The following is a 26,789-nucleotide window of genomic DNA, read 5'->3' on the forward strand; positions in this document are numbered from 1 at the left end:
ACAGAAACTGTGTTACACTCACTACTGTATATAAAACATGGTCACAGCAACTGCATTGCCATGTCATTAGGACTGTCGCTATGGGCATGATCTCACTTATCTCACCTTCACACACCAACATTAGCCAGCCTGAGCACATATACACACACATACACATATAGACACCCTTACATTGTTCTCACATCATTTCAATGTAATTAGAATGTTTTTTTTTTTGACAAACATACACAAAAGTTTACCAAATGTTACTGGTGAACTCTCTAAAGGAAGGAAAAAAAGTAAGATTACTTTATTATAGATAGATTATGAAATATTTATGGATGTATAAACAAAGTGACAGTGCAATGTGCAATACGTATAAATGTATAAACAAAGTGGCAGTGCATAGTAATATGAGTAGAGAGATATAATGTAAGGTAAAGTCCAGCTGGTGCCCAGTGAGCCTGTCCTGTCGGTGACTCAGTATACGATAATGTCCCGGCACAGTGACGAGTTGTTGTACAGTGCAATCACTGTCAATACAAACATCTCATGTACCATTACTTAGATGACTCAGAGAGTTAGATAATAAGCTAAATAAGAAGTTTAAAATATAACCTCTAAGTAGTTAATCCATTTAATTTTATTTATTTATTTATTCATTTGAAGTGATTTAAAATGTATCAATTAATATTTTTATTAACTTTAAGAGGGAAATGAAGAAAATAAAATATAAAACACTGCAGTGTGCATCAGTTACTAGATGTTTTAGGAACACATTTAGTTTGTAACCTTTTTTCCTCTTGTGTGTGTCATGCTTATAGCCCTTGGTGTGCATTACTCGTCTCAAATGAGCTGTTACATATTTTGAAGAAATCATAAAATTGGATTAACATTAAACTTGCCCACATTACTGAAAAGTGTGTGTGTGTGTGTGTGTAAGTAAACTCACCCTCTGTGTTTATCAGTCCCAGAGTGTGTAGCAGTTTTAAAGCCCCACACAGCAGCAGAACGATGGCTAAAGTGTGTAAACCGTCTCCTTCTCCGTCATCCATCTCTCACACACCTCCAGCTGCTGCTCTGCCCAGCTCAGCTTTCTCCACTTTACTACTCTCATCTCTTCTCTATCTACCCCACCCCTCTCTCTCTCTCTCTCTGTCTGTCTCTCTCTCTCTCTCTCTCTCTCTCTCCTCTCTCTCTTTTTTCTCTCATTCTCCCCCTCTCTCATTCACTCTTTGTTTATTTTTCTCTCCCTCTTCTTTCTTTCCTCTCAATTTCTTTCTTACTATTCTCTGTCTTTCTCATCTCTCTCTTTCTCTGTCTCTCATTCTCTGTCATTTTTCTCTCTCTATCTCTAACTCTTTCTTTCTCATCTCTCTCTTTCTCTGTCTCTCATTCTCTGCCATTTTTCTCTCTCTATCTCTAACTCTTTCTTTCTCATCTCTCACTTTCTCTCTTATTCACTCTCTCTCCCTCTCCCTCTGTCTCTCTCTTTCTTTCTCTCTTTCTCTTTCTCTCTCATGCAGTATAAGCCTATTTTGAATGGTGTAATATAATACAAACAGAGTTTGTTCTCCTTACTAGTGTGTGTGTGTGTGTGTGTGTGTGTGTGTGTGTGTGTGTGTGTTTGTGTGTGTGTGTGTGTGTTTCAAACTCTCAGGTAAGGCTGCAGCCCCAGGTGAGTTCCAGACGCAGTTAGGACACAAAGGACAATAACAATTCACCTTCTGTGTGTGCGTGCGTGCGTGCGTGTGTGTCTGCGTGTGTGCGTGCGCATGCGCGTATATGTGTGTGTTCTCATGCCGCCTTTTAATCAGTTTAGATCTAGATGAAATAGCTGTTTTTGTTGTTTTATTGGTGCATGTTTATTTTTTGGTATGGATGTGATGTGTATGTTAGCCTATATATAGGTCCACATTTTTATCATAATGCAGATGTTGTTAAGGACAGATACGGATACATATATACCAACATATGATGCAATATACACATAATAAGCTGCAGTACATTGTTGTTACACATGTTTTTCATTATTGTTCATGGTACTGCATCATTTTCATATTTGCTAGCACATTTAACTGCTGTGGAAGGAGCACAGTAAAAAAACAGTCTTACCCCTAAGCCCAATGAAGTGAAATGAAGTAAGAAGAAAGAGAAAAAGTCAATATCAGAGAAGGATTATTTCTACATGGTTAAAACTGATTTGATCCTTTAACTCAAAATGTAAGCAGTCTGGCTGCCTTAAAAATGAATGTTGCTTAAGTTTAAAACTTAGTATAAGAGGTTCAATGATCTTAAATTTAAGCTAGCCAGGTTAAAACAACATCTTTCAGTGTACAATATTGTAAGAACACACAGTAAAGATCTCAGGCTCGGGCTCAAAGCTTTGTTTCTGCACTGCTTTGCTCAAAACTTTGCCTCATATTAAAAACAGTGTTCAGGTCTGTTCCAAGTAATTTATCTCACAACAATGCTGCACATTTGCCACTAGATGGAGACAAACAACTATAACTGGTTTCTAGACATTCACTTACTCCCATCGGGTATTGCGCGAGGAGCACCATCGCTCTGTAGGGCTCCCTATGAGCTTATTAACAGAAAGGTGCATATACAATACAATACATATGACATGCACACTGACACACACAAAAATTACTGACTACTACTGATTTTGGCTTAAAAGCTACAATATGTGCAGTCACAGAAAATAAAATAAAAAAATAAATAAATAAACTAAACTGTGACTGTAATGGTACCCCTTATATCACTAGGGTGATACCCTTAAAGGAACATGATTGTATCATATTCTGTTCGAATTATTATTTTTATGTTACATTGACTCAATACACCCTGTCCTGACTCCAAGCTTTTTAATAATACTTAATAATACACTAAAGTTAAGATATGAAAAGGTACAACAAGCTTACTGAAAGAGTAATTCCACCCTAAGACCTTTTTTTCATTAACAGCTGAAATGCACTGCTCTGTAATAATTAAATATACCAGCCATGCTTAAAATGTGAACACATCTTTCCAAACTGTAAAAATTTCATTTTTATCGTGGTCAGTTCCGCCTCTGTAGTGCCCCTCTGGATACCACCCCCTGATGATGCCCTACTCATGCCACACTTATAAATATGAAAGCATAGGAGTCTAGAGCAAGGAGATAACCATACTCACGCACTGAACTAAATAACCCCATCACCACCTCACAAGGCTGTGATACGCCAGTCTGTACCAACTGTAAATAACTTGATTATCTGAGCTTAGTTTGTAATAAAGATGTTTGACCAAACATCTCCATAAAGCTGCCAGTGTTGCATGCGATTCATGTTTCCCTTCACAACTCAAACTCTCAGGCGCGTGACTCACTGAACAGACATCAACGGCAAGCAACACTGGAACTACAGAAAGCGAAACGGTTAAGGAAATGTTAACATTAAATGGCTATTGATACTGACTGTGTCAACCTTTTGTCCGTTCAACCTATCTTGAATTTCTTTCCATAGTTCCAGTGTTGCTTGCCGTTGAAAGTTCTACCGTTCGGCCCCTCTGCCACTCGCTGCTAATCATTTCCTGCACTACGTTAACTCTTTGGCGGCTTGAGTCAGAGTCATACTGTTAAGGCTCAAGATGCACTGCCTCATCAGAAACACCTTTCCTTGTTGAAGATGGGATGATAGTAGAGAAAAATCGTCAACCTCGTAAAACCTCTCAGTTGCAAAACTACCATTTGATTCTGTCACTCTCCATATTTTCTGGTAGCTAATGTACACTAGCTCTAAAAACACAGCAGCCTAGCCCATCCGGTTTCCCACCTCCAATCCCACAGATCACTGCAGTGACCCTCTCAGCGTGCCCCTTCTATATTTGAGCATTTTTCAAAGTTGAGCCAGGGGTGGAGTTAGCTGAAATAGTGGGGTGTAGTTACTCTTTAAGGTACACACTTGAGTTTTATAACTACACTATGTAAGTTTTGGGGATTTAGAGACCTCTCTAGTGGAAATGTATAATTGCACGCATCATGTGGAAGAAGATTATGTATCGTAAGTTACACTTTGGACCACTTCACTGATGAATCTGATTGATGAATCTGATGATGGTTGAAAGAGCACTCAAAGGGAACTCAGTCTAAACTTGGTGAAAGACGTGTCTTCTGAGGATGTAAGTGAATTATCTACTAATGTCATCATATCTTCATTAGTACAAAGTTGATTTGTTGGGGATGATCAACACAAACTGTGCATCAACAGACAAGCTATCATCTCTAACTCTACATCTATAAGGTGGACCAACAAGGTGTGTCTGATCCACTCATATCAGCACAACCTACACTAACACACCACAACCACGTCAGTGTCACTGCAGTGCTGAGCATGATCCATCACCCAAATAATACCTGTTCTTTGGAGGTCCTGTGGGTCCTGACCACTGAAGAACAGGGTAAAAGGGGGCTAAGAAAGTATGCAGAGAAACAGATGGAGAGGTAGGTGTACATATAAAATAGGTGTACCGACAAAATGGCCAGTGAGTGCATATTTATATATATATTATTTATTTTGTCATTGTCAGAACAAAACTTGGTAACTTTATGGAAGAAAGGGGAACTAGTCTTAACTTCAACGTAAGTTATTGTATTTTTTTATTCTGGACCTTTTCTATTTTGGCCCATTTGTCACAACATTGTCCCAAAATGTAAAGCTGGCATTTTTGGATTTCATCAAAAAAGGCACAAAATCACACAAATGGAGGTTTTATGAACTCTATTTATAGAATATCCTGCCTCCACGTATACATATACTGACTCTTATTACATAACACATGCATTAGCATTTAATGCTCTCTATAGGTACTTCACACAATAAGGGGCTTATTATACACACTTTCCCAATATACCTCTGCTCTCTCTCCTTCCTTCTCTCTCTTCTCTTCTTTCTACAGCAGTACTTATATTTATCCCAGTAATCCTGGTTATAAAGTGCTTGTTTTGCATAATCTGAATTAACATAATCTGTGCATTACAGTACAGAGGCGACTCAAACAGTGTGTGCTCCAGAACGGATAGAGACATACAGCCGCTGTATTCTCTCATATATTCTATATATCTTTCCCTGACTGTCTCGCTCTGTCTTTCTCTCTCTCTCTCTGCTCTCTGTCTCTCTGTCATTTTTAAATTTGAAAATGCCAGCTGCCCTTTATATTTCATAAATATTTCATAGTGAGTAAATGGTCTATACTATGCACACACAGTTCAAAAATGATTAAAAGATTTCTAACAACAACACTTGGTTTCATGTTTGAGAGAAAGGAGAAATCAAGCTCCACTCTTGCTTCAGATCTGAAAAACTCCATTGGTGTTTCTGTCCATCCTTCCACTCTGAGAAGACAGCTCAACACTATGAGTCTATAAAAAAATAAAGAACAGTAAGAATTAGGTAATAAGAGTTTATATTTCTTCATACTATATACTCACCATCCCTTTCTTAGAAGCATCTTTATTCAATTCAACTCACTGACCAGTTTATGAGGCCCACCTAACTCATAGGTCTAGTATGTAGGAGTACATCTGTTATCTTGCACAATTTATTATTCTCCCTCTACCTCATTCATCAGTGGTCAGTTTTTGAGCAGAGCAGTGACACTGATGTATTAGTGATATAGTAGTGTGTGTGGTGCTGGTAAAAGTTGCTAGAGCTTTTTAATTTTTTTTACATTTTATATTTTTCTACAGTTTTTATGAGTCAATGTCACTGCAGGGCACTATCCAAAATTTTCCATCCATGAGTGGCTCAGTGGTAAGAAATTGACCACTGATGAATGGCTAGAGGATGGCTAACAGATATTGCGCATCAACAGTCACTAAATGTATATCAGCAAGGTGGAGCTACAAGGTAGCAGTTTCTAATAAAGTGGCCATTGGGTGTCAATTACCACTACCAATGAACACTAATGTGTTGTGAGGTTACTCACACGACACAGCATTCACTCACTGCACACCTTATTCACACTTGAATCACTTCATGCCTGCAATGTGAAATCATTTACATGGTGTTTTACTGCTACTCAGACACTTCTGAACTCTTTAAAAGAAGAATTCCATCACCGCTCCTGGGTAGTGTTGTAGTCAAGACCACTAAAAACCAAGTCAAGACTGAGAGCTGGACACACTGAGTCCGAGTCAAGACAAAGACTTTGTAGTAGTTGAGACCAGGAGCATAAAAAACAGATTAAGATTTTTTTTTCTGAATATAAAAATAACAAGAAGCAAGGGGGAAAAATTGAAAATCATTTGTAGTTCATTGTACATTTATCTTTCATTATACGTGATATATATTAACAAATAATATTATATTTTATAATACATTTTGTAAACTACAGAATTAAAAAAATATACAGCCTAGAAATACGATGTATCGCCTACAATTAATGGTAATGATAGTATGGTGAAGGTAATTCTCTGTTCCATCTTCTCTAAAACTTATTCAGAATCACCACCTGAAGTCTAAATCTAAACCATACAGTACACATCCAGTTTTATTAGTAGATGAAAACATAGTAATGATAACATGATGATTTGCTCTCAGGGGGATGTTTAAATGTTGGAACCAATAAATATCAACAAATATTACCCAGTTAAGCTTCATAAAAAGGATCAATTAGATCGTCAACCAGCAGCGAACAGATCTTATTTAAACATGTTGAGGAAGGACTGTTTCATTCTGTTTGTAGGTTTTGTTGATATTCAGTAATTCTGTGATGATGAAAAAAGTTCAGCTTTCAGACAGAGGCACTGTGTCAAGACTGAGACGAGACGGAGGCCTCTAGTTTATGGTCTTGAGACCGAGTACAACACTACATCTGGGTCTTTACAACATATGTCATCTTTCAACCTAAGAAACAGACTTTGTGCAGTATCAGCAGTTTAACTGTTTTTTTATTTAAGTCAAATAAATATTTTGATTAAAATATATGAGCAAAATAACAATTCAGATAAACAAAGCAAAGCTCCCTCTAAATCTCACAAACACTTCATCCAACCTCTATCCTTTCTCATTTTTACAGTGCAGCTTTTCACCTTGATTTTTTGTATCAAAGGCATAGAAACACAGTGTTGCTTATACTGAAATAATGAATTATGAACACTGAGTTATGAATACTGAAGTGTGTCCAGATGGAGTTAAAATATAGACTGCTGCATACTGTACATCATCACCAGAGAAACCCTCTCTCATGCCTTACACACAAATTAACACACACCTATGTACCAGTTCACCCATACACACACACACACACACACACACACACACACACACACACACACACGCACACACACACACACACACACAAGCAGCATTCCATTCCACAGCATCTTTATGTAGTGCTGTAATATTCCCTACACATTTGATCACTGGATGTCGGTTAAGGGAGCTGCAGTTGATAAACACCTTCATTTTGATGTTCCTGTGATTTGGAATCACCTTAAAGTCTTAAAAACAAAGATGCTAAGATGGGCTCTTTGGAGTGATGCCATAGAAGAACCACTTCTGGTTCTAACACTAGTACTGTGCAAAAGTCAGAGACCACCTTTCATCTATTTTCAGTTATTTAGTTTTCAGTGTCAGGAAAAATAGCAGAAAGCATATATCAGAAAATTACGCAGAAGCCCAAACAACTAAATGTAATATCATATTTTTTAACACTTATTTTCTCCACCCTTTCAACTTTTATTCTTTTATTCTTCTTTTCAGGAGACTTGCTTTAAATTTTTCAATGAAATCTGCAGGGATATTTTACCACACCTCCAAAGTTCAGTCTTAGAACCTGGTTGGATTTTCTGCAAACTGAAGGAATGTCTCACTTACAGTCTCACATACACACACACACACACACACACACACAGACACACACCTTTGTACATCGACAAAAAGCTTCCTGACACCCATAATTGCCCACCCACACTTTTTTATTCTTTTCAGGAGACTTGCTTTTAATTTTTCAACAAAATCTGCAGGGATATTTTACCACACCTCCAAAGCTCAGTCGGATTTGGTTGGATTTTCAGCTTCTCACATTCAGTGGTTGAGGTCTGGACTCTGGGGTGGTCAGTCCATTGTTCTGAGAATACAAGCACCTTCTTTGATTTACAAGTTTACAATCTGTTTTCAGATCTGTAGTAATAGTGGGGCTTGATTTTCTCCCTTCTTTCAAAGATGAAAGGTTTAAGGAATACTTTTTGTGACATGACAAAAAAATGACAAAAATGGAGATATGAGGTTTTCTTTCGACAGCAGTGCAATATATATATATATATATATATATATATATATATATAGTATATATAGAGAGAGAGAGAGAGAGAGAGAGAGAGAGAGAGAGAGATACATCTTACATACACTCTCACATACACACACACAGACACACACCTTTGTATATCGACAAAAAGCTGCCCGACACCCATAATCGCCCACCCACACTTAAGCCCACATAACAGCCCCATTAAGTCTGTCCTACAGGAAGGACTTAATAAGCACTTGCAGAAGAGCGAACTCAAGCCCTTATCTATCAAAGAGGGATGAAAGTGAAAGAGAGGAGGGCAAACAGAGGCTGGAAAAGAGGAGGAACACAGAGAAGCAGTTTAAAAAGAATTTTTTAAGGCCAGGGTAGCATGAGAGAAGAGAGACAGAGAGAGAGAGAGAGAGAGAGAGAGAGAGAGAGAGAAGGAGATAGAGAGAGAGAGAGAGAGAGAGAGAGAGAGAGAGAGAGAGAGAAGGAGAGAAAGGCAGAGAGAAAGAGAGTAAAAGAAGGGAGAGACAGAGATGAGCAGAAAGAGATGAGAGCGAGGCAGAAGGAAAAAAAGAGATAACGAGAGAGAAAGAGTGAAAGGAAGAGGAGAAAAGGGGGAGAGAGAGCAAGGCAGAAATAGAGAGGAGAGAGAGAGAAAGAACCAAAGAGAGAGAGCAAGAGAGAGAGAGAGAGAGAGAGAGAGAGAGAGAGAGAGAGAGAGAGAGAGAGAGAGATTAAGGCGTAGCGTAGCTGGAGGCACCGAGTGGGTGGTGATTGAAGATGTGAAATATTCACCAGAGAAAAAGCCACTGCCACTGCTGGAGCAACCATGAAGAATATATTTCCTCCACACGCACTAACATAATGAATATATCCCTCAGATCACCCACAAACATCAGAAAGCACCACAAAATCTTTTGAACAAACAAAGCCTGGAGCGACTAATGAAAACATGCATAATGCAGCCTCGAAAATGTACACAACAATCACCCAGCGTCCACGGCCAACACGTCCGGAATCACACAACTCAACAGAACACAACAAAACATCTAGGCGACAATGACTCTCTCACACTCAGAGCTGTTTCAGCCACATCCTTCAGGGCCAGAAGGCTCAAAGCACAAGAGGATCATTTCAGCCTTGAACTCATCATTGCTACACTCTCAAAAAAAACACCCTTGTCACTGGGGCAGCACCCCACACCAGTACCTGGTACCTCTGCATGGAAAGGTACAAATACGTACTTTCTCCTGGGAAGAATGTAATTAAGATGCACAGTTGGACCTTAAAACTGTTCTTGTACATGTGAGGTTACATTTACGTTGTTTGTACCTGTACAGTCCCTTCATGCTCACAGTGCTAATGCATGTTTATCACTGTTATTCAGGATTTGATCAGAAACAATGAGCTGTTACTATGGATACACACTCAGATCAAAGTCTGAGCAGACTTTGTGGGCGTACAGTGCAATTAGCCCGAGTACGGCTTCATCAGGACTTGTTGATCAGGCACGGACAGCAAAACGTGCTAATTAGATTAGCGTTTGTCAGCAGAGAGACCACTGAATCACTGCCTGCCATATTTCACTATGAACATGAGCATTCGACTGGATCAGTTACATTATTCCAAGTATGTTACACACATGAGGAATCTGTGCTGGTGAGTGCACATAACCTGTAAGTCAGCAGTGTATGCAAGGCTGTGAACAAATATTAAAGAGAAAATAATACATATTGGTATATATATTTGTACAGCTAATAAATGAGGTATAAAAGTAGCCTATAAGAGCAAGAGAATGTGTCGATACATGTTCAGAGGATGAGGAGATCCAGTGTTCTTTGCGTTATATTGCACAGTGTATTATGAACATTTGTACAGTCATACAGTGACATATTATAGTATAGATGATCTATTTTGGGTGGTGCCAAACGAATCAAACTGTAAGAAGCCCAGCATGAAATAATGTCTAAATTAATGCTATTTCCTGTACCCTTATTGTAAAGTGTTTCCAAATTTAGACCACAGACAAAGTAGCTATGAATTGTCCTGGAGCAATAGTTCTAAAGACTAGTCTGAGTCAGTGGGATGAGGTATGATCAGCAAACCTACATAGACATTTTGTATGACTCCCTGCTTTGTGAAGTGATTGTATATGTGCTTCATTATATGTCAACACTTTACAGGATAGTTACCCAGTTATTAATCTTAATACTTACTATTACCAACTACTATAAATAATAATCACTATGAAAGTAATATGTAATGTATTCATTTACAAGACTGAAGGAGGTGGTGTAGGTCCCTTAGTGCCAGTCTCCTGGACGAAGATTAAGCCAAAAAAACATTTTCAGGAGCAAACCATTCACTGGCATTGCAATTTAGTCCAATATTAGGCCTAATCCATGTCTGGAAAGCTGAAACTGGCCCTCAGGGGACAATATTTTCCTTTCAGTGGAGAAACTCAAAATTCAAAATACCATGTAGTCCAAGACTAGGCTTAATTTTTGTCCAGGAAACCAACTGATAGAGTTTAAGGGGTTAATCTACAAGCTTAACCACTAGGGATAGCACAAATCCCATATCCAGTATCAGTATCCTGTCAATTCCAGAAGAAAGTCCTGGATCAGAATTCAGAGGAAAAAAGAACTAATTTGATCCAATTCTGCAGCAGCCAAATACAGCACAGAACTGCTTATAGCTTAAGACAAAATACAGCAAAGAAAAGTAAATCATGTGAAAACAACAGTGATCATGTGTATCTTAATTTGGTTTAAATAAGAAAATTCCTTTTAATACTTTACATTTTAAAAAATCTAATTTTGCTATTTCTGTTTTTGTTTTTTGTCTGTTTTCTGTTTGACTCTGTTTGTTTGTTTTTGTTAGACTGAACTGAATAAAAAGCTGCAGTTTTATGTAAGATATGCTGTTAGCTGTGTATTTCCTCCTGTGAGGTAGTGAAGTGCTCCAATTAAAATAGCTCCTTTTAAAGCTTAGTGGCTTTTAAAGAAAAAAAATATTGGCTGTATGCAGGTATCGGTTGACAATTCCGCTTTCGGTACTGGAAAAGAAAAAAGGAATTAAGAGGAAAAAGGATAAAGTGGCATCATGCCATCTCTATTAATTAGTGAGAAATGCTCAAAGGAAGCTGTTACTCCACTTTAATGGTCCAGCATACTTCTCATGTTCAGGCTGACAGAGTACAGCTCAAGTTCTAATACCCTGAACAGTGTTCATCATCACTGACTAGCACAACTAATGCTTTTCATCATCAGAGGACAGTCTGATACACACAGAGAGCTTTAGAGACCTGCCAGAGTCATTAAGCAGCAAACTCATTATAACACACAGAGACTAAACTTAATGCAGAGAGAGAGAGACAGACAGAGAGACAGACAGACAGACAGACCGACAGAGACAGAACTATATAATATGTTGAGAGAGAGAGAGAAAGATGGATAGAAAGTAAGAGAGAGACAAGACAAGAGAGAAAAAAAAATATATATATAGATATAAGAGACAGAAAGAAAGAAAGTAAGAGAAGAAAAGAGAAAGAGAGAGACAGAGAAAGAAATATATATATATATATATATATATATATAGAGAGAGAGAGAGAGAGAGAGAGAGAGCAAGAAAGAAAAGAGGAGAGAAGACAGAGAGAGAACAATCAGAATAAATAGAGCAACAGGTGACTTTTCTGTCTCTCTCTCTCTCTTTCTGTCTCTCTCCATATTTCTATCCTGTTTTTTCGTTTACTTTTTCAACATGAGAGACCACTCAAGATCCCCCCACAACAAGCACACAATACAACACACACACACTGACACACAAACACACACTCACACACGCACACACACTCACACACGCACACACACTCACATACGCACACATAAACACTCCAACACTGCCACATCTATGTTGCCATGACAACAGTGCTTCCAAGGTAACAGGCAGGAAAAGAGTGAGTGTGTGAGTAGAGTGATAAATACCCGAAGCATGTACACTTCAGACATCTCACACAGGCTATCATCGAAACATACGCTCCCTCTCTGATGAAAACAAATGCACGAGCATGTATTTGAGAGACGACGGCTAAACGTTCAACAGATGGCAGACGTAACTGAGCTGTGAGTGCTCAGATACGAGCTCAGAGAGGGCTACTTGTTGCATTACTGAATACAAAGTAAATAGAAAAGCACAGAGAGAATACAGAGGGGGGCATGTCCTCTTCCATGTGTCCTGTGTTTATCAGTGTGCAGTATATGTGTGGACAGAAGTCAGGTCAAATGTGTATGACTGTACATGTATGCATGTGCGTGTCTTACCTCTGGACGGCTGCCTCTGTTTGGTCTGCATGGTCAGCGTGCCAACCACTGCACCCATGTTGTCGCCGTGGAAACAAGCGTGTCTGAGTGGGTATTGCTCCGTCACATGTGTTCCACTCACTCACTCGCTCTCCCTCTCTCGCCCGCTCTCTGTCTTTCCCTCATTCTTTCTTCTCTCTGCCTGACGTCTCTCTCTTCCTCGCTGTGCTCCCCTCTTCTTACACTCTCCAAGATGTTGGACCCCTCCACCCCTCCCTCTCTCTCCCTCTCTCTCCCCTTTTTGTTGAGTGGTGGCGTCATACAGTGTGAATCAGTATCAGAGAGCCACTTTATCACACGCAGACACACACAAGGCTACTCTGGCAGGCTGACTGTAGTACTGCCATAAACATCATTATTAACATAAACATGTACAGAGTCTACAAGCCTCTAATCAATCACTCAGAGAGAAAGAGAGCAAGAAAAAGGAGGGAGAGGGGGAGAGAGAGAAAGGGGAAGAGAGAAGAATGAAAAGAGAGAGGAAAACAGGAGTTAAAGAGAGGGAAAAAAATATTTTTAAAGAAAGGATAGAGAGAGTGTGTGTAAGAGAGAGAGAGAGAGAGGAGAGAGAGAGAGGAAAACAAAAAGCAGAGAAGAGAGAGTACAAGATAGAAAGGGGTAAGAGAGAAGGACAAAAGAGAGAGAGAGAGAAGTGAGGGAGAAAAACAAGGAAAAGGAGAAGAGAGAGAAAGAGATAGAAAGAGGGAAAGGGAAGTAAAACATATACTTTAGTAAACAGTAGAGTGTATCTGGGACAGTTTAGTGCTATTGTAGGTGTCTTTGCTCCACATGCAGACAGAAGAAGAACTTGTTGAAGAAGATTTTCTTCAGATCTAAACTTTGCGTAGTGAAAAATGAAAAGTTAGAGTAATTGTTCCCTCAGTTCATAAATGTTAAATGATCTCAGTATAGATCACTTCATCACTTCAGATGTGCTTTTTATGTGAGCCGGCTTCACTGAGCTTTATTAAAAGTTTTATATGTGATAAATTGAGTCCATCTTTTAAGTTGACAGTTTTTATGGTGTAGCTGGTCAAAACATGCAATGATATTCAGTTCTTTATTAAAAGATTCATAAACCAGATGACCTCTTGTCATTAGTTGATCGTGGCTGTGGTTGTGTGTTAAGGTACCTCTGTTAACTGTCCTCGACAAGCAGCCTGTAAACAAAGGATAGAAAAATTGTCTGATATTGCTGTAGCCATATGTTGACATAGGTTGATGTAATAGAGAAAGTTATCACAGAAAGTTATAATGCGAAAAAAGTTTAAATATGCTGCCTCATCCCTGAGTCACTGAGTGCGTTTACATGCACTCAATAATCCGATCATAATCTGATTTCTGCAGTTATCCAATTATTCAAATGGTCATGTAAACACCATACTGGAAATCTGATTATAAAGCCAATAAAGAGAGTTGGATTTTAGCTCAGTAGTCAGAGGTCTCAGTGCATATAAACTGTTACCTGGATTTCTTTCAGATTTCTCAGTTTGCACATGTGCGAAACAGACGGCGGTACCGGAAATAAGCAAGCAGTGCTGCCGCGAGACGCAGCAAAACACTTTTGGAGTGAAGCTGAAACCAACTACATTCTCAGTTAAATAAAGGATTTAGATATTCTTCATCTTCTAAATGATGTATGTTCATTTATCAGGTAAAGTGGCACAATGTTTTCTTTAAAAAATGCCACAGCATAAAGTGTTTTATGCTACATTTACATCACGTCTTCCTCTGTGAGTTTATTGGCTGGTTGGAAAGCAGAAATCTGATTACTGCCTGAATTATGTAGACCTGGAGTTTCCTCATTATCTGATCACTCAAGTGCAAATAAACATGTTGACCAGATTACTGACAAAATCTGATTTTCTGAAGTTATCGGATCATTAAGTGCATGCAAACGCATTCATTGTTTCAAGGTGGTTTTGAGAAGGTTTTAGTCTAAAACATGAATTTTGTAATACATGCACAGAGAGGCGCATGTAGGGTGTTATAAGGTGAAAATAGCACCCAAAAGTCTTACCGTTATCAGAATTACATATGAAACTCAGAGAACATGTGTAGGTTCACTTTTGGATAGTGAATAAATATATAATATATGAGCATCTTGGTTCCAATCACCACCACTGTAAAGAAATTTGAGGCAGTAAGTTTCTCTATACCACACCATTTCACATCAAACCATTCTGAATGACTTTGTTTACAGGTTCATTCTACTGAATTAGTTCAAACTGGTCCCACAGTAAAAAACTATTTAAATAGCAACTATTAAGTATTCAGATCTTAGATATTTACAATAATTATGTTATGATCTATTAATAAACCCAAGGCAATAATTGAGATAGCAATTAGCTAAATATGAACAAAATCAGATTTTTTGTATTTTCTTTTCATTTTTTGACATATCTTTTTGATTTCTTTTAATATTTTTAATATAAAATATTTACATTCATCGTGAGTTTAATTTTTAAATAAAAAAACTGTTAAAAAAATGTCACTTTTTGTTTTTATGTCACTACAGAAACACAGAGTTTTAGCCTGTAGGCGGCACCTTATTTTAGCCACACACCTGCATTTTAGAGCAGGCTGCATCCCTGTCCCTCATGGTGAGCAGTTAGATCCCACTATTTTGAACTGAATGTGTCCTAAATCTGTAAATCAGTGTGTAACATTCAGAATTTTCACTACTGAAACACATATTTTCTGCAATTAAGTAATTTTTTGTTTTAATGAAATTTTCGTGATTTTTGTGTATGCAACTGTTCAAAGCTGTGTTTGCTAGTCATGTACTGACTAGTGTTTATGCTATGTAAAGTTTCAGTAATATTAGTATTTATCATTAATTCCCATTTAAGAGCCTTTTTTTCCTCATTAAATGTCAACTAAGACATTATTCCAAGACACAAGTACCATACTCGGCTGTGTTTTGTGAAAATATCCTGTGCAAATGAGCTGAAAGCATTGTCTGAAATGATGTGCTTGCCCTAAAAAATCCAAGGCTCATCCTTCCCAGTATCTCTGCCGCTGGGCCTTCCTCAACCGCTGCAAAAAGCCCAAAACATGTCCTCACTTTAGTATATCTAAAACATGATCTACAGCAAAGATCTGACAGAACCACTGCATGAGCTATTCTACAACATATAACAGCCTCTCTGTCTCACTGACTTATGAGCTGTGGTCTCGCTTCTATCACTCTATCTCTGCCCTCTATCAATCTCTCTGCTCCTCCGCAGTCTTCTTTCTCTCTGACTGAGCCGAAGGGAAAAAGTAATTTCCTCCTGAGCGTTTGATCTGTTACTCTGAGCTGAGGCTCACAGGGACTTTACCTGATGCCATTTTTACCACCTTTCATGTCTTAACTGTCTTTACTGCAATAATCCACATTAAAGAGCCCTTTTTGAAGAAAATGTCTGTTCACAGCCACGTCCACTCACACTTATGTTCCCTACACAAAACATGCCCTATTCCTAACTCACGTTTCACAACATCAGAAGAAAAAAAAACAATAAATGGCACCAATGGCCCATTCCTTGCAGACACAGGGTATCTGAAAGGAGCCCTCTATACCCATGCTGTACCTGGGCTGTGGTGGCCAATATCTCTTATTCTATTTTTCCCTTGTTTTAAGCCAAACATCAGATTACGTCTGACTGCACACAATACAGCAGCCAACACTTAAATCACAGTGTGTGTGAGAGAGAGAGAGAGAGAGAGAGAGAGAGAGAGAGAGAGAGGAGAGAGAGGAGAGAGAGAGAGAGAGAGAGAGAGAGAGAGAGAGAGAGGTGTCTCTGGGGAGCAGTCAAATGGCTATAGTCCTATTTACAAGGTGGCGGGCTGCCAAGATGAACAATACGGTTAGATGACAAAAGAGGGAGGGAGACATAAATTGGGCAGAGATCGCTCTGTTTTCTTTATTTTCTCTGCAGATTAAAAAAGAAAGAAAGGAAGGAATAAATGGAAACTGTGTGTATGTATGACACATGGTTACTATAGCTAGATGTCAGTCCCTCTTTGAATTTGCCAGCAATTACACATTCAGTAATTGCAAATATACAAACCAAGTGCACCTGTACAGTAGGTGGGTGTAGGCTTATAGGAACAGTATGGCAAAAAAAAAAAAATCAATTTTACAAGATTTTCCATTCACCCCATATGCAGTCAATCTGCCATTTCTGGCTTCCAAATTTTAATTCTTTAGTTTACAACCAGAGCTGCTAGGCTGATGCTGATAACAGACGCTGGAAGCCAATAGTCACCCTGACCATTTCCACAAATGCATGCCAAAATCTTCATGTATTTACTTCAAATCACGTCAATGTAAGCTCATTTTGAATGGATAGACCTTATCTATGCATTTATGCTAAAATTGGAGCTACATTATCATCCACATTATCATCCACCTTCAAAATTCCAGGAAGCTGGAGCACAGGGGCATGTCATAAAACACCACTATGTAGGTATGTATAGTATAGGCTTGTTTACTGTAAGAGAGTTAGAAGTTGCGTATCGGATAATGATTAACCTACAGAATAAAGTGTTGTGTTCCATTTGGCAAAAATAGAAGAAAGAAATCTATAAGCAGTCTAGCACATCACCACTGTTTTCCTACTGATGCAGACATGAACTGCACACTGTGGCTTTTGGCAATGATCCACAAACTAGCAAGAGAGACTTATATGTGGTGATCATTTTTCACCTGACGTCTCCAGCAAGTTGTCTGTGCAACCTGAATTAAGACCTAAATGTGGTTTGGGTGACTATATGCATTTGGAGTTAGTAGAAAAATTTTGATTTCCTTTAAGCAGCAAAACACAAGAGGCCATGTTTTATCACTAATAACATCACATTTAACAGGCAGAAACTCTCCACAAACGGGGAACTTATAGTACTCAAATCATTTTTGCTGCTTACAAGAACAGTTCATCACATCAGTGACATAATGTGTCCTTGCTCCCCCAATGTTCACAACTTAGGACTGGTCTGTGGAACACCGATTACAGGCCACAGAGTTCTCTATTGATGGTCTCATTGTTAATACCATAAGGGGCAGTTAATTTTTTTTCATAGTAGTTTATGCTACTGTAGCATACTTACACAAGTTCAGCTGTAGCCTAAAAGATGCATAAGCATTCCTTGGAAAATTGTTCAAAACTTGATTTTATTGACAGCACTAATTCTGTTGCTTGCTGAACAGTCATTATTTATCTATATTCAACAATACTGTAACTTTTTACTTAAAATTCTATTATTTCTTGTCCTGTTAAAAAAATCTTTTTTGCTGGTTCCCCAGAGCCAAAATGGTTGATAGTCCCGGTCAAAGGGACGCAGCATCCCACTCGTCAGGTATACCATAAGGACATACAAACCACTGATCAATGTCAAAAATGCTGACCAGAGGACAGGTGGGTGGAGGAACACCAGGACCAGGCACTGCAGTAGGAAAAGACTAACATAGTCTTGGAAATGGCAGAAATGGCAGAGGTTAGAAATTGTGCTATGCTCCACTTCTTGATAGGTCCATGGAGTTTCAATTTACAACTCGCTGACTGCATCCAGGGATTGAATTTTCTGGCATCAAGATAATCCCTCGACACATCACCATGCCACATTAAAGCCACCAATTAAAGCCAGTCTGTGCCGCCACTGCCAAATCTAACTGACTAGCAAAAGCAGAAGAGCCATCATAGCCCACCTGATCCACCACTACCTGGCTGCTGGCTGCACTCAGCCAGTCACAGGCAGGAGAGAGCAACACTGCAAAGCCCTAGGGTCTTCCAGATTTAATATCCCACAGTGAGCTCACCAAGATATTGAAGGTGCAGCGGAACCAGCTCACGTGGACTTGGGTCATTCAATTTATAAACTAACCTCTACTAATATACTGAATTGTAACATCATATAGCACAGATGGCATCAATTGCAAATGAATACAACTACACACACATTCAGTCAGGTCCATAAATATTTGGATGTTTACAAAGTAGTTGTTTTTTTAGCTGTGTACCACAGTATATTATAATTCAAATTAAATGATGCATATGACCGCAAAGTGCAGACTTTCCACTTTAATTTGAAAGATTTAGGAATTAGAACCAATTTCATATGTAACTCCCTCTCCCCATTTTGTAGGGGCTCAAAAGTAATTGGACAAGCTAATATTTGTAAATGGACATGGAATTTATAATCACAAATTAATTGTCAGTAAGTGAAATGCATGTTCGATTGAATTAAGGTCAGGTGACTGACTTATACATTGCAGAACATTCAACTTCTTTTCTTAGAAAAAGCCTTGGGTTGCTTCAGATCATTGTCCATCTGCACTGTGAAGCACAGGCCAATGAGTTTTTATTTGGCTGAATCTGCACAGATACTATAGTTCTATACAAATCAAAATTCGTCCTGCTGAAGAATTCATTCATCAGCCATACATGCCCAAACACAACACTGCCTTAACCAGGCTTGACAGATGAGATGGTATGCTTTGGATCAAGAGCAGCTCCTTCCCTTCTGCATACTTTTCTCATCATTCTGGTGGGATAAGACATGTTGATCTTTGTCTCATTTTTCCAGAAGATGTTGTGCTATAACTGTACAGGCTATTTTTTAGCTGTTTTTTGGCTAACTCTAATCTGGTTTTCCTATTTTGAGGCTTACCAATGGTTTACGTCTAGTGATAAACCCTCTGTATTTACTCTGGTGAAGTCTTCTCTTGATTGTTGACTTTGACACAGATACGCTATCCCCTGGACGGTGTTCTTTATCTAGCCAGCTGTTGTGAAGGGGCTTTTCTTCACCAGGGAAAAAAATCTTCTCCAACCACAGTTGTTTTCCATGGTCTTCTGAGCCTTTTGATGTTTCTGAGCACACCAGAGAATTCTGTTTTTTTAATGGTACATGAGACTGCTCATGTACCAAATAAGTGATTTGGCCTTACCTACTGCTATTGTTTGTTATCTCTCTAAATTTGTAATTTGTACAGTGTTCACCTTGATTTAGATGAATATATCCTCAGAGTAAAGCTGAAAGCTGCATTTTGAATTCATATTCTTTGGTAGGCAGCTAAATTAATAACTTTGTCAATGTCCAAATATTTATGGACCTGACTATACTTGTTATGTCATAGTGTGGACTGCCATTTGGGTATACACCGTCACCCACAAATCCTAAACCCATATTTCCTTAACCTTATTTTTATAGTTTTTGTGGTTTGTGGTTGGAGTAGGATTTTTTCATGTGAGCACTGGGAAAAATGTCCTCACAAGGTAGTACCTTTTGTCTATGTATGTGGAGATATAAAGTCCAAGGAAAGCGCTATCTGTTGAATTGTGTCCTGACAGTACTCGTCTAAAGAGCAGAAATGAGAAGACAAAGGATTAGCGCCATGCTAGGGGCACTCAACAGCTAATGGCACTGACTGTAGGCCTCATTAACCTGATGTAGCTCTCTTCAACAGTCTGAAGTGGTGATCGTTAGCCTTTTAGCCCAGTACTAAAGGCTCTCTACTTAAAAGAGCTGACAATTTCCAGTCTGATGCTAATTGTGTCCTACAATTACAAAACTCTGTCTGTTATCAATTTTAGTCCTATGCCAAAGGCTTCCCACATTGCTGTAGCACTGCTAATTAATCTCTTGATGTTCATTCCTTTACGTTATAATTATGCTATACTATAACAGTGTTATTAGCCAGCAAGATATGATTATCAGGGTAGTTTGAAGACACATATTAACTAATAACACTATGATCTATTGTTTCTGTTCTATCCAAGAGAAAAAAGTGATAGTTCAGGCTAAGCATGAAAAGAAAAAGAGTACAATAATACATAAAGAATAAGCAATGCATAAATTAGACAGATGACTAGTCTGCTGTTCAAAAACACAAAATTATAAAACCTCAGTCCAGTGTGATCAAGCACTAAAAGAAAGCCACGTGGAAAAGTATTTTATGACTGTTGGAGATCCAAAGCATCTATTTTCAGATTAAATTACACAGTAAAAGAAATGAAGGCCTGATCTTTTGCTTTTTGTGTTTATTTAGCTTTGGCAATACAGCCTCTGATTCATTCATCCAATAAAGCAACACTGAACTGAACCGATCAAACTGAGAGAAGATCTCTGTTTTACTCCTCCATCTTGTTGCAATATTGTGCTCAATAAGTTGACACTCAAACAATTATGCTATACTTTTATTGCTTAATATTCTGCTTATCCCACACTGGCCCAGATATGTGTTGCAACTGATACAATCAAGCCAATAAAGCAAACTTTAATTGAATTGAAAGATTGTGTTTTTTCCCCTCGCTGTAATAACAATATTGTTTCATATATTGCCTATACCAGAAAGCTTAGCAAGAGCAAGTTAGTCATGGTGTTATTGCCTAAAGAGCTACAGAAAGAAAATGAAATAAAAATATATGTATCAACAAAGGTTATATATACATACACATACATTATATATATATATATATATATATATATATATATATATATATTATATATATATATATATATATATATATATATAATGAACCCTTTCACAAAACCACTAAATATGATAGCGCTTTTTTAAGTATGTAATGTGTCCACTCTTTGTCTTCATTACAGCTTCCGGTCTTCTTCAGGAGACTTGCTTTCAGGTTGAAAAAAAATCTGCAGGGATATTTTTCCACACCTCCAAAGTTCAGTCTTAGACGTTGGCTTAATTTGAAAGATCAAATTCATCCCAAACACATTCAGTGATGTTGAGGTCTGGACTGGTGGTCAGTCCATTGTTCTGAGAACTTCAGCAGCTTCTTTGTTTGATTTACGAATTTTCTTCTTTTTTTGTCTTTTTTTTGTTTTCTCAGTAACAGTTTCTTGACAGCTACACATCCTTTTAGACTTATAGTACTGAGTTGTCTTCTCACAGTGGAAGGATGGAGAGAAACACCTGCGGATTTTTTCAGATCTGAAGCAGCTTGATTTTCTCCTCTCTCTCTCTCAAAGATGAAAGCTTTCAGTACTGTTTATCTGACGGCGATGGTTTTGATGGTCTACCAGGTCTTGCACGGTTATTAGGTGTCCCATTTTCTTTTAATGTTTTTTAATCTTTTAATCATTTCAGAAATTTTTTTCATTTGAATTTTTTTTATTTATGCAAATCTTATCTCCTCAAACATATATCCTAAAAATGAATATCTTGTACTTATGGCTGTTTGACTGAAAATTAATTAAATGAATGGTGTCTGACTTTTGCACAGTACTATAAACTAAACATTCATTTTAAATAATAAAATATTGATTTTTCTTTTTTTTTCAAAATTGCTTTTCACCTGTGCTTTAGTAACAGACAACACACTCCATAGGGCGTTTGTTTTCTGTTCTCTGTTGGTCTGAGTTATTTCACAGTGGGTATGTGATTGTATAGCGCAGGGTGTAGGTACTCTCCTCTCTTCAGTGCTCACACTTTCTGTGATACAGATTAATGAAAAAACACGTTATTATCACTACACTCTCCCCAAGGAGGGAGCATCGCTCTCTCCATATGTCATTCTCGTTCCTGCTCTCTCTAATTAGAATCACACTGTCTCTCGGCCCTAGTTTTCTATCAAACACTCCGGCGTTGTCCATTTTGTCCATCAGAGTTTCTCTTTTTCTCACTTTCCCACGTGATTCTTCTGTCTGTCTCTTTCCCTCATTCTGTCTATAATGACCTGATCTCGATGCCCTGATGTCGCTCTCTCTCTCTCTCTTTCTTTCTCTCTCTCTCTCTCTCTCTCTCTCTGTATGTTCTGCTGATTTGCAAGCTGATGGACAGCCCACAGTTCAGAGCAGTGTGTCCTTATGTAATGAATGAATCAGACATGCTCTGTGTAAGACACGGTGGCTGCTGTTTTCACAGCTCCCCAAATCTCATTTACACTTTTTACAACAGTCAGAAGATGGAGCTCGAGAGGGAGAGAGAGAGACAGAGAGGAAGACAAAGAAAGAGAGAGGGTGAGACATTTCATTTTTCTCAACCTTTTTGCTCAACAGCCCAGAAAATAACTCCTCCATGTCTTGCTCAGGTTTCTTTTCTGTTTCCCCACCTTTCTTCCGTTTCTTTCCCCTGACCTACATGAATCATCTTCCTTCATTCTCTCGATCAGTGCTTATCTAACCGGCTGAGAGTGTCACTCACACAGTGCTTATAAGTGTTCAACTGTCTGAAGGTGAACAGCTCAACAGCTCAGACGAGCAACGTACAGAAATCAGTCTCACACATATATACCATCTCTCTTTTCTGCCTCTCTCTCTTCCTCTCCTCTCTTTCTTTCTCTCTTTCTTTTCTCTCTTCATCTCTTTTCTCTCTCTCTTTCACATTCTTTCACTCTTCCTCTCTCTCTATTACTGTTTTATATCTTTTTTGCTCTCATTATGTCCCTGTCCTCTTTCTTTCTCTTTTCTCTTTCTTTCCCCTCTTTCTCTGTCTCTCTCTTTCCTCCCATTCTCTTCTCTTTCTGTCTTTCTTTTCTCCCTTTCTTCATTCTTTTTTCGCTCACTCCCTTCACTCTCTTTCATTCTCTCTCCCGTTCTCTCTCTCACTCTCTTATCCTTGTCTCAATCTTTTGCTCCACCTTCTCTCTTTCTTTTCTGTCTTTCTCTTCTCTCTCTCTCTCTCTCTCTCTCTCTCTCTAGTTAGGAAATGAATAATCTGACTCTCCCCAAAAGCAAATCAGATTCTGTTGCCTTTGACACAAGACTAATTAGGATCAGCAGGGAAGACTTTATGATCAGCTACAATTCATAAATTCTGATCCACACATAGTCACATTATAAAGACCTAATATTTATAAATCATTAGTGTGTCCTTTCAAAACCTCATAACTTCATATATTTATGTTTTAACACAAGTTTACCATATCATGATGAATGTGCCCACAGAAATGGTCCAAACTGACTTGGAATAAAATCTCACAACATTAGCATATATTCAATTTAAGAATGTTTTATCCTTGTCCAATTCCAGAGATGTGAGTTTTTTTTGTCAGGATATGCCTGTGAGTGTGTATATGCAATGAGAGTGTTCCTGAACACTTGGCTTCTGGGAGATGTCCTATTAAAATAAATAAAACAGCCATACGTAGGCGTGTAAATGTAAATGTGAACAGATACACATCAGTGTAATGTGTATGACACTGCATTATATTCCAGAGCCTCTCTCTCTCTCTCTCTCTCTCTCTCTCTCTCTCTCTCTCTCGCTCTCTCGCTCTCTCTCCCAAACACTGTATGATGTAGTGTTAAGCACAGAGCAGTGGAATACCATAGCCTTTTATAGAGCCACAGCACATAGTATATTTACACAAACTCATCCAGCAGTGAGGTCAGATTTACTGTGAATGAACATGACTGAACACACACACACACACACACACTGATCTCCTAACAACAGTAACTTTACACACGTCTCTATGTTCAGAAAAATACACACCCACACACTCTAAAACAGTAATTTTCTACTCTCACACATGCATTAATAACTGAAGTCCTGCAGTTAATGAGAGTCGTATGTGAGAGAACATAGACTCCGACTCAGACAGAGCCGAGGATGAGAGAAGCTGCTCTTACCTTTGCGATAATCCACCTGTTTGCTCTGCATCGAGAAAGTCCCCATGACGAGCCCCATGCCTACCGAATACACAGGAACCTGTGTGTGGGTGCGTGTGTATGTGTGTGTGTGTGTGTGTGTGTGTGTTTGTGTGTGTGTGTTCTATGAAACCCACCCGTCTTCCAGGAACCACCTAAGATTCACCTCTTATCCATCGACTGTGTCTGGCGTGTGTGTGTGTATGTGTGTGTGTATGTGTGGAGCAGCGTGTGTGTGTGTATGTGTGCTAATTCTCTCGTCGTCTGCTATTGAGCTTACACCTCCACATCATTCCTTAACTGTCCTCCTTTCTGCCTCCCTCTTTCCCTCTCTCTCTCCATCCACTCCTTTCTCTCTCTCCTTGCTCAACCATCCTCTCTCCCTCTCTTGCTTGCACTATCTCTCTCTCTCTCTCTCTCTCTCTCTCTCTCACTTTCAACATATCTCTCTTCTGTCCTGCCTCTCTCGACCCTCTTATTCCATGCATATAAAACTCTGTCATGCAAACCTCTCTTTCTCTTTCTCTCTCTCCCGATGTATGTCTTCCATCCAGCCTGTGCCATTTTTATTTTGTACACATAAATCTCTGTGTCACTCAAAACATCTCTCCTTTTCTCCCACTCCTCTTTTCTCAATCCCTTACTTAATCATTCTCACTCTCTCTTTCTCTTGGTATCTCTGTCTTCCATCCAGCCTCTCTCGACCCTCTTATTTTCTGTCACTCAAATCCTTTGTCATTCTGTGTGTCTCTCCCACTCTTTCTCTCCATCCACTGCTTTCTTTCTCTCCCTTGCTTGACCATTCTCTCTCTCTCTCTCTCCTCATCTGTCTTACCATTCATCCTCTCTAGACCCTCTTAAACCTGTGAATATAAATCTCTATGTTACTCAAAACCTGTTGTTCTCTTTCTCTTTCTTTTTCTTCCAAGTCCTCTCTCTCCATCCACTCTTTTCTGTTTCTCTCTTTTGCTTCACCATTCTCTCTGTCTCGCTCTCTCTCCCCTTCTCTCTTTTTAATAATCTCACCCTGAAGTTGGATAGAGGCAGACACAGTCAGTCAGACTCACAGACAGACAGACTGACGGTCAGACGGACAGATGAAATGAAATGAGGGAAACGTTCTGATGTGAACGAGGAAAAATGTCTGTCGGGTGAATATTAAGTGAGTGAATAGAAATGATGAAGTCTGCAGCCTCTCTCTGCCAGACATGCATATTCAGGTGTGTGTGTGTGTGTGTGTGTGTGTGCGTGTGTGTGTGTGTGTTTGGGTTTGTGGGTGGGTGGCACAAACATTGTTGTCAGAGAGGACGTAATCAGTTGTCTTTCTCTTCAGAGGTAAAACCTGTGTGTGTGTGTGTGTGTGTGTGTGTGTGTGTGTGTGTGTGTGTGTGTAGTTCATCATCCTCAAGCGGAAATGACAGCATAGACTTCCACAGACACACAGCAAAACCCTCCACTGTTTCTACACTCATCTCTCACTCTTTTCCCCTCTTTTTCTTCTCTTCTTTTCTCCTTGGCTCTGAGCACTCAGTGCATGGCCATGCTATGCAATATGGATGAGAAATGTGCATTTCATTTATCGAGCAGTTGTAAGCAACACGCAAGCTCCTCAAAAGCCCCTGACGAACAGCCATTATTTCCTGATAGCTTTTGTTTAGTTGCTATTGGCAAGGTTATGCTGTTTTTGGTGCTGATGTTGCTGCTGTAGTTTCTATTTTGTCCTCTTAGTTTTTGTGTGCTGCCTTCTTGGCCAGGGCTCACTTGCAAAAGAGATGTTTGATTTTAATGTGACTAAGATTAAATAAAATTAAATTAAATAAATTAAATAAAAATTAGACAGGAAAGTTCAGTTTTTGCTCTAGCTCTACTTCAGGGTAAAGCTTGACAAGTGCCCTCTTTATTACACGTGTGTATACAGTCTAGGTGTGGTCAATGTGATGATGTGTTATCATTTCTGTGATAAATTATGCCACAGTATGCACTTCTGAGTATTTAATGAGCATTGGCAGCACTTCTACAACTGCAAGTTTCATAAAGACAGGTCTGGAGCAAGACAGAGAGACCCTAAATGTCATGCATCCCTCCAGCTCCGACTAATTCATAGACTCCACTTCCCAGAATCTTGTGGGAGACTGTTGAACTTCCTCAATTGTCCAATCACTGCTCACAATCACCAGAATACTGATGCTTTGCACCTGTTTTATGAGTCATAAGAGAAGTCTAATTTTGTTTGTAAGCCCAGGCTTTCGATTAGGTTGCGAGGTATTGCTTCTCATTGCAAAGCTACTGAGTGTTTCCTGTTTGCCATTGTTTGCCATTTTTGTTTATTTGACCCTTTTGCTGGACTTTCTGACTTTGCTTTTTTGTCATTGCCCTTTTGGATCTAGTTGCCTTTACTAGTAAAGCCTCATTTCTTGTTTTTACCATGAGCGTCCGGCTGGTTCTGTCACGTTACACTTAACAACAACTAGCATATAAGAACTGCATAAACTGCTTCTAGTCGCTGTCATCCAGACTGTTCACAGGCTGTGTGTTGCTATGAAAGAATCTGCAATTGTAACTTTCTAA

The 26,789-nt window shown here is 38.8% G+C and overlaps 1 protein-coding gene across 4 annotated transcripts in view; it reads right to left on the reverse strand.

Annotated features, from left to right (window-relative positions):
* The window catches only part of LOC118811498 (Kv channel-interacting protein 1), a 65,080-nt gene that overhangs the window by 10,243 nt on the left and 28,048 nt on the right, over nucleotides 1–26,789 (reverse strand). The window contains exon 1 of one of the 4 annotated variants that reach the window (XM_036575723.1): nucleotides 24,359–25,207. The exons of 1 other annotated variant lie outside the window; for it this stretch is intronic. Coding sequence is in view for 2 of the 3 variants with exons in the window: in XM_036575722.1 (XP_036431615.1) it covers nucleotides 24,204–24,261 (58 nt within the window). In the remaining variant the exon portion in view is untranslated. Of the gene's footprint in view, nucleotides 1–12,584; nucleotides 12,838–24,203; nucleotides 25,208–26,789 lie in introns of those variants that run through there. 2 more of the 4 variants (XM_036575722.1, XM_036575721.1) reach the window with 2 other exon arrangements.

The sequence above is a fragment of the Colossoma macropomum genome, unplaced genomic scaffold, assembly GCF_904425465.1.
Source record: "Colossoma macropomum unplaced genomic scaffold, Colossoma_macropomum, whole genome shotgun sequence".
In the NCBI taxonomy this organism is placed as follows: Eukaryota; Metazoa; Chordata; class Actinopteri; order Characiformes; family Serrasalmidae; genus Colossoma; species Colossoma macropomum.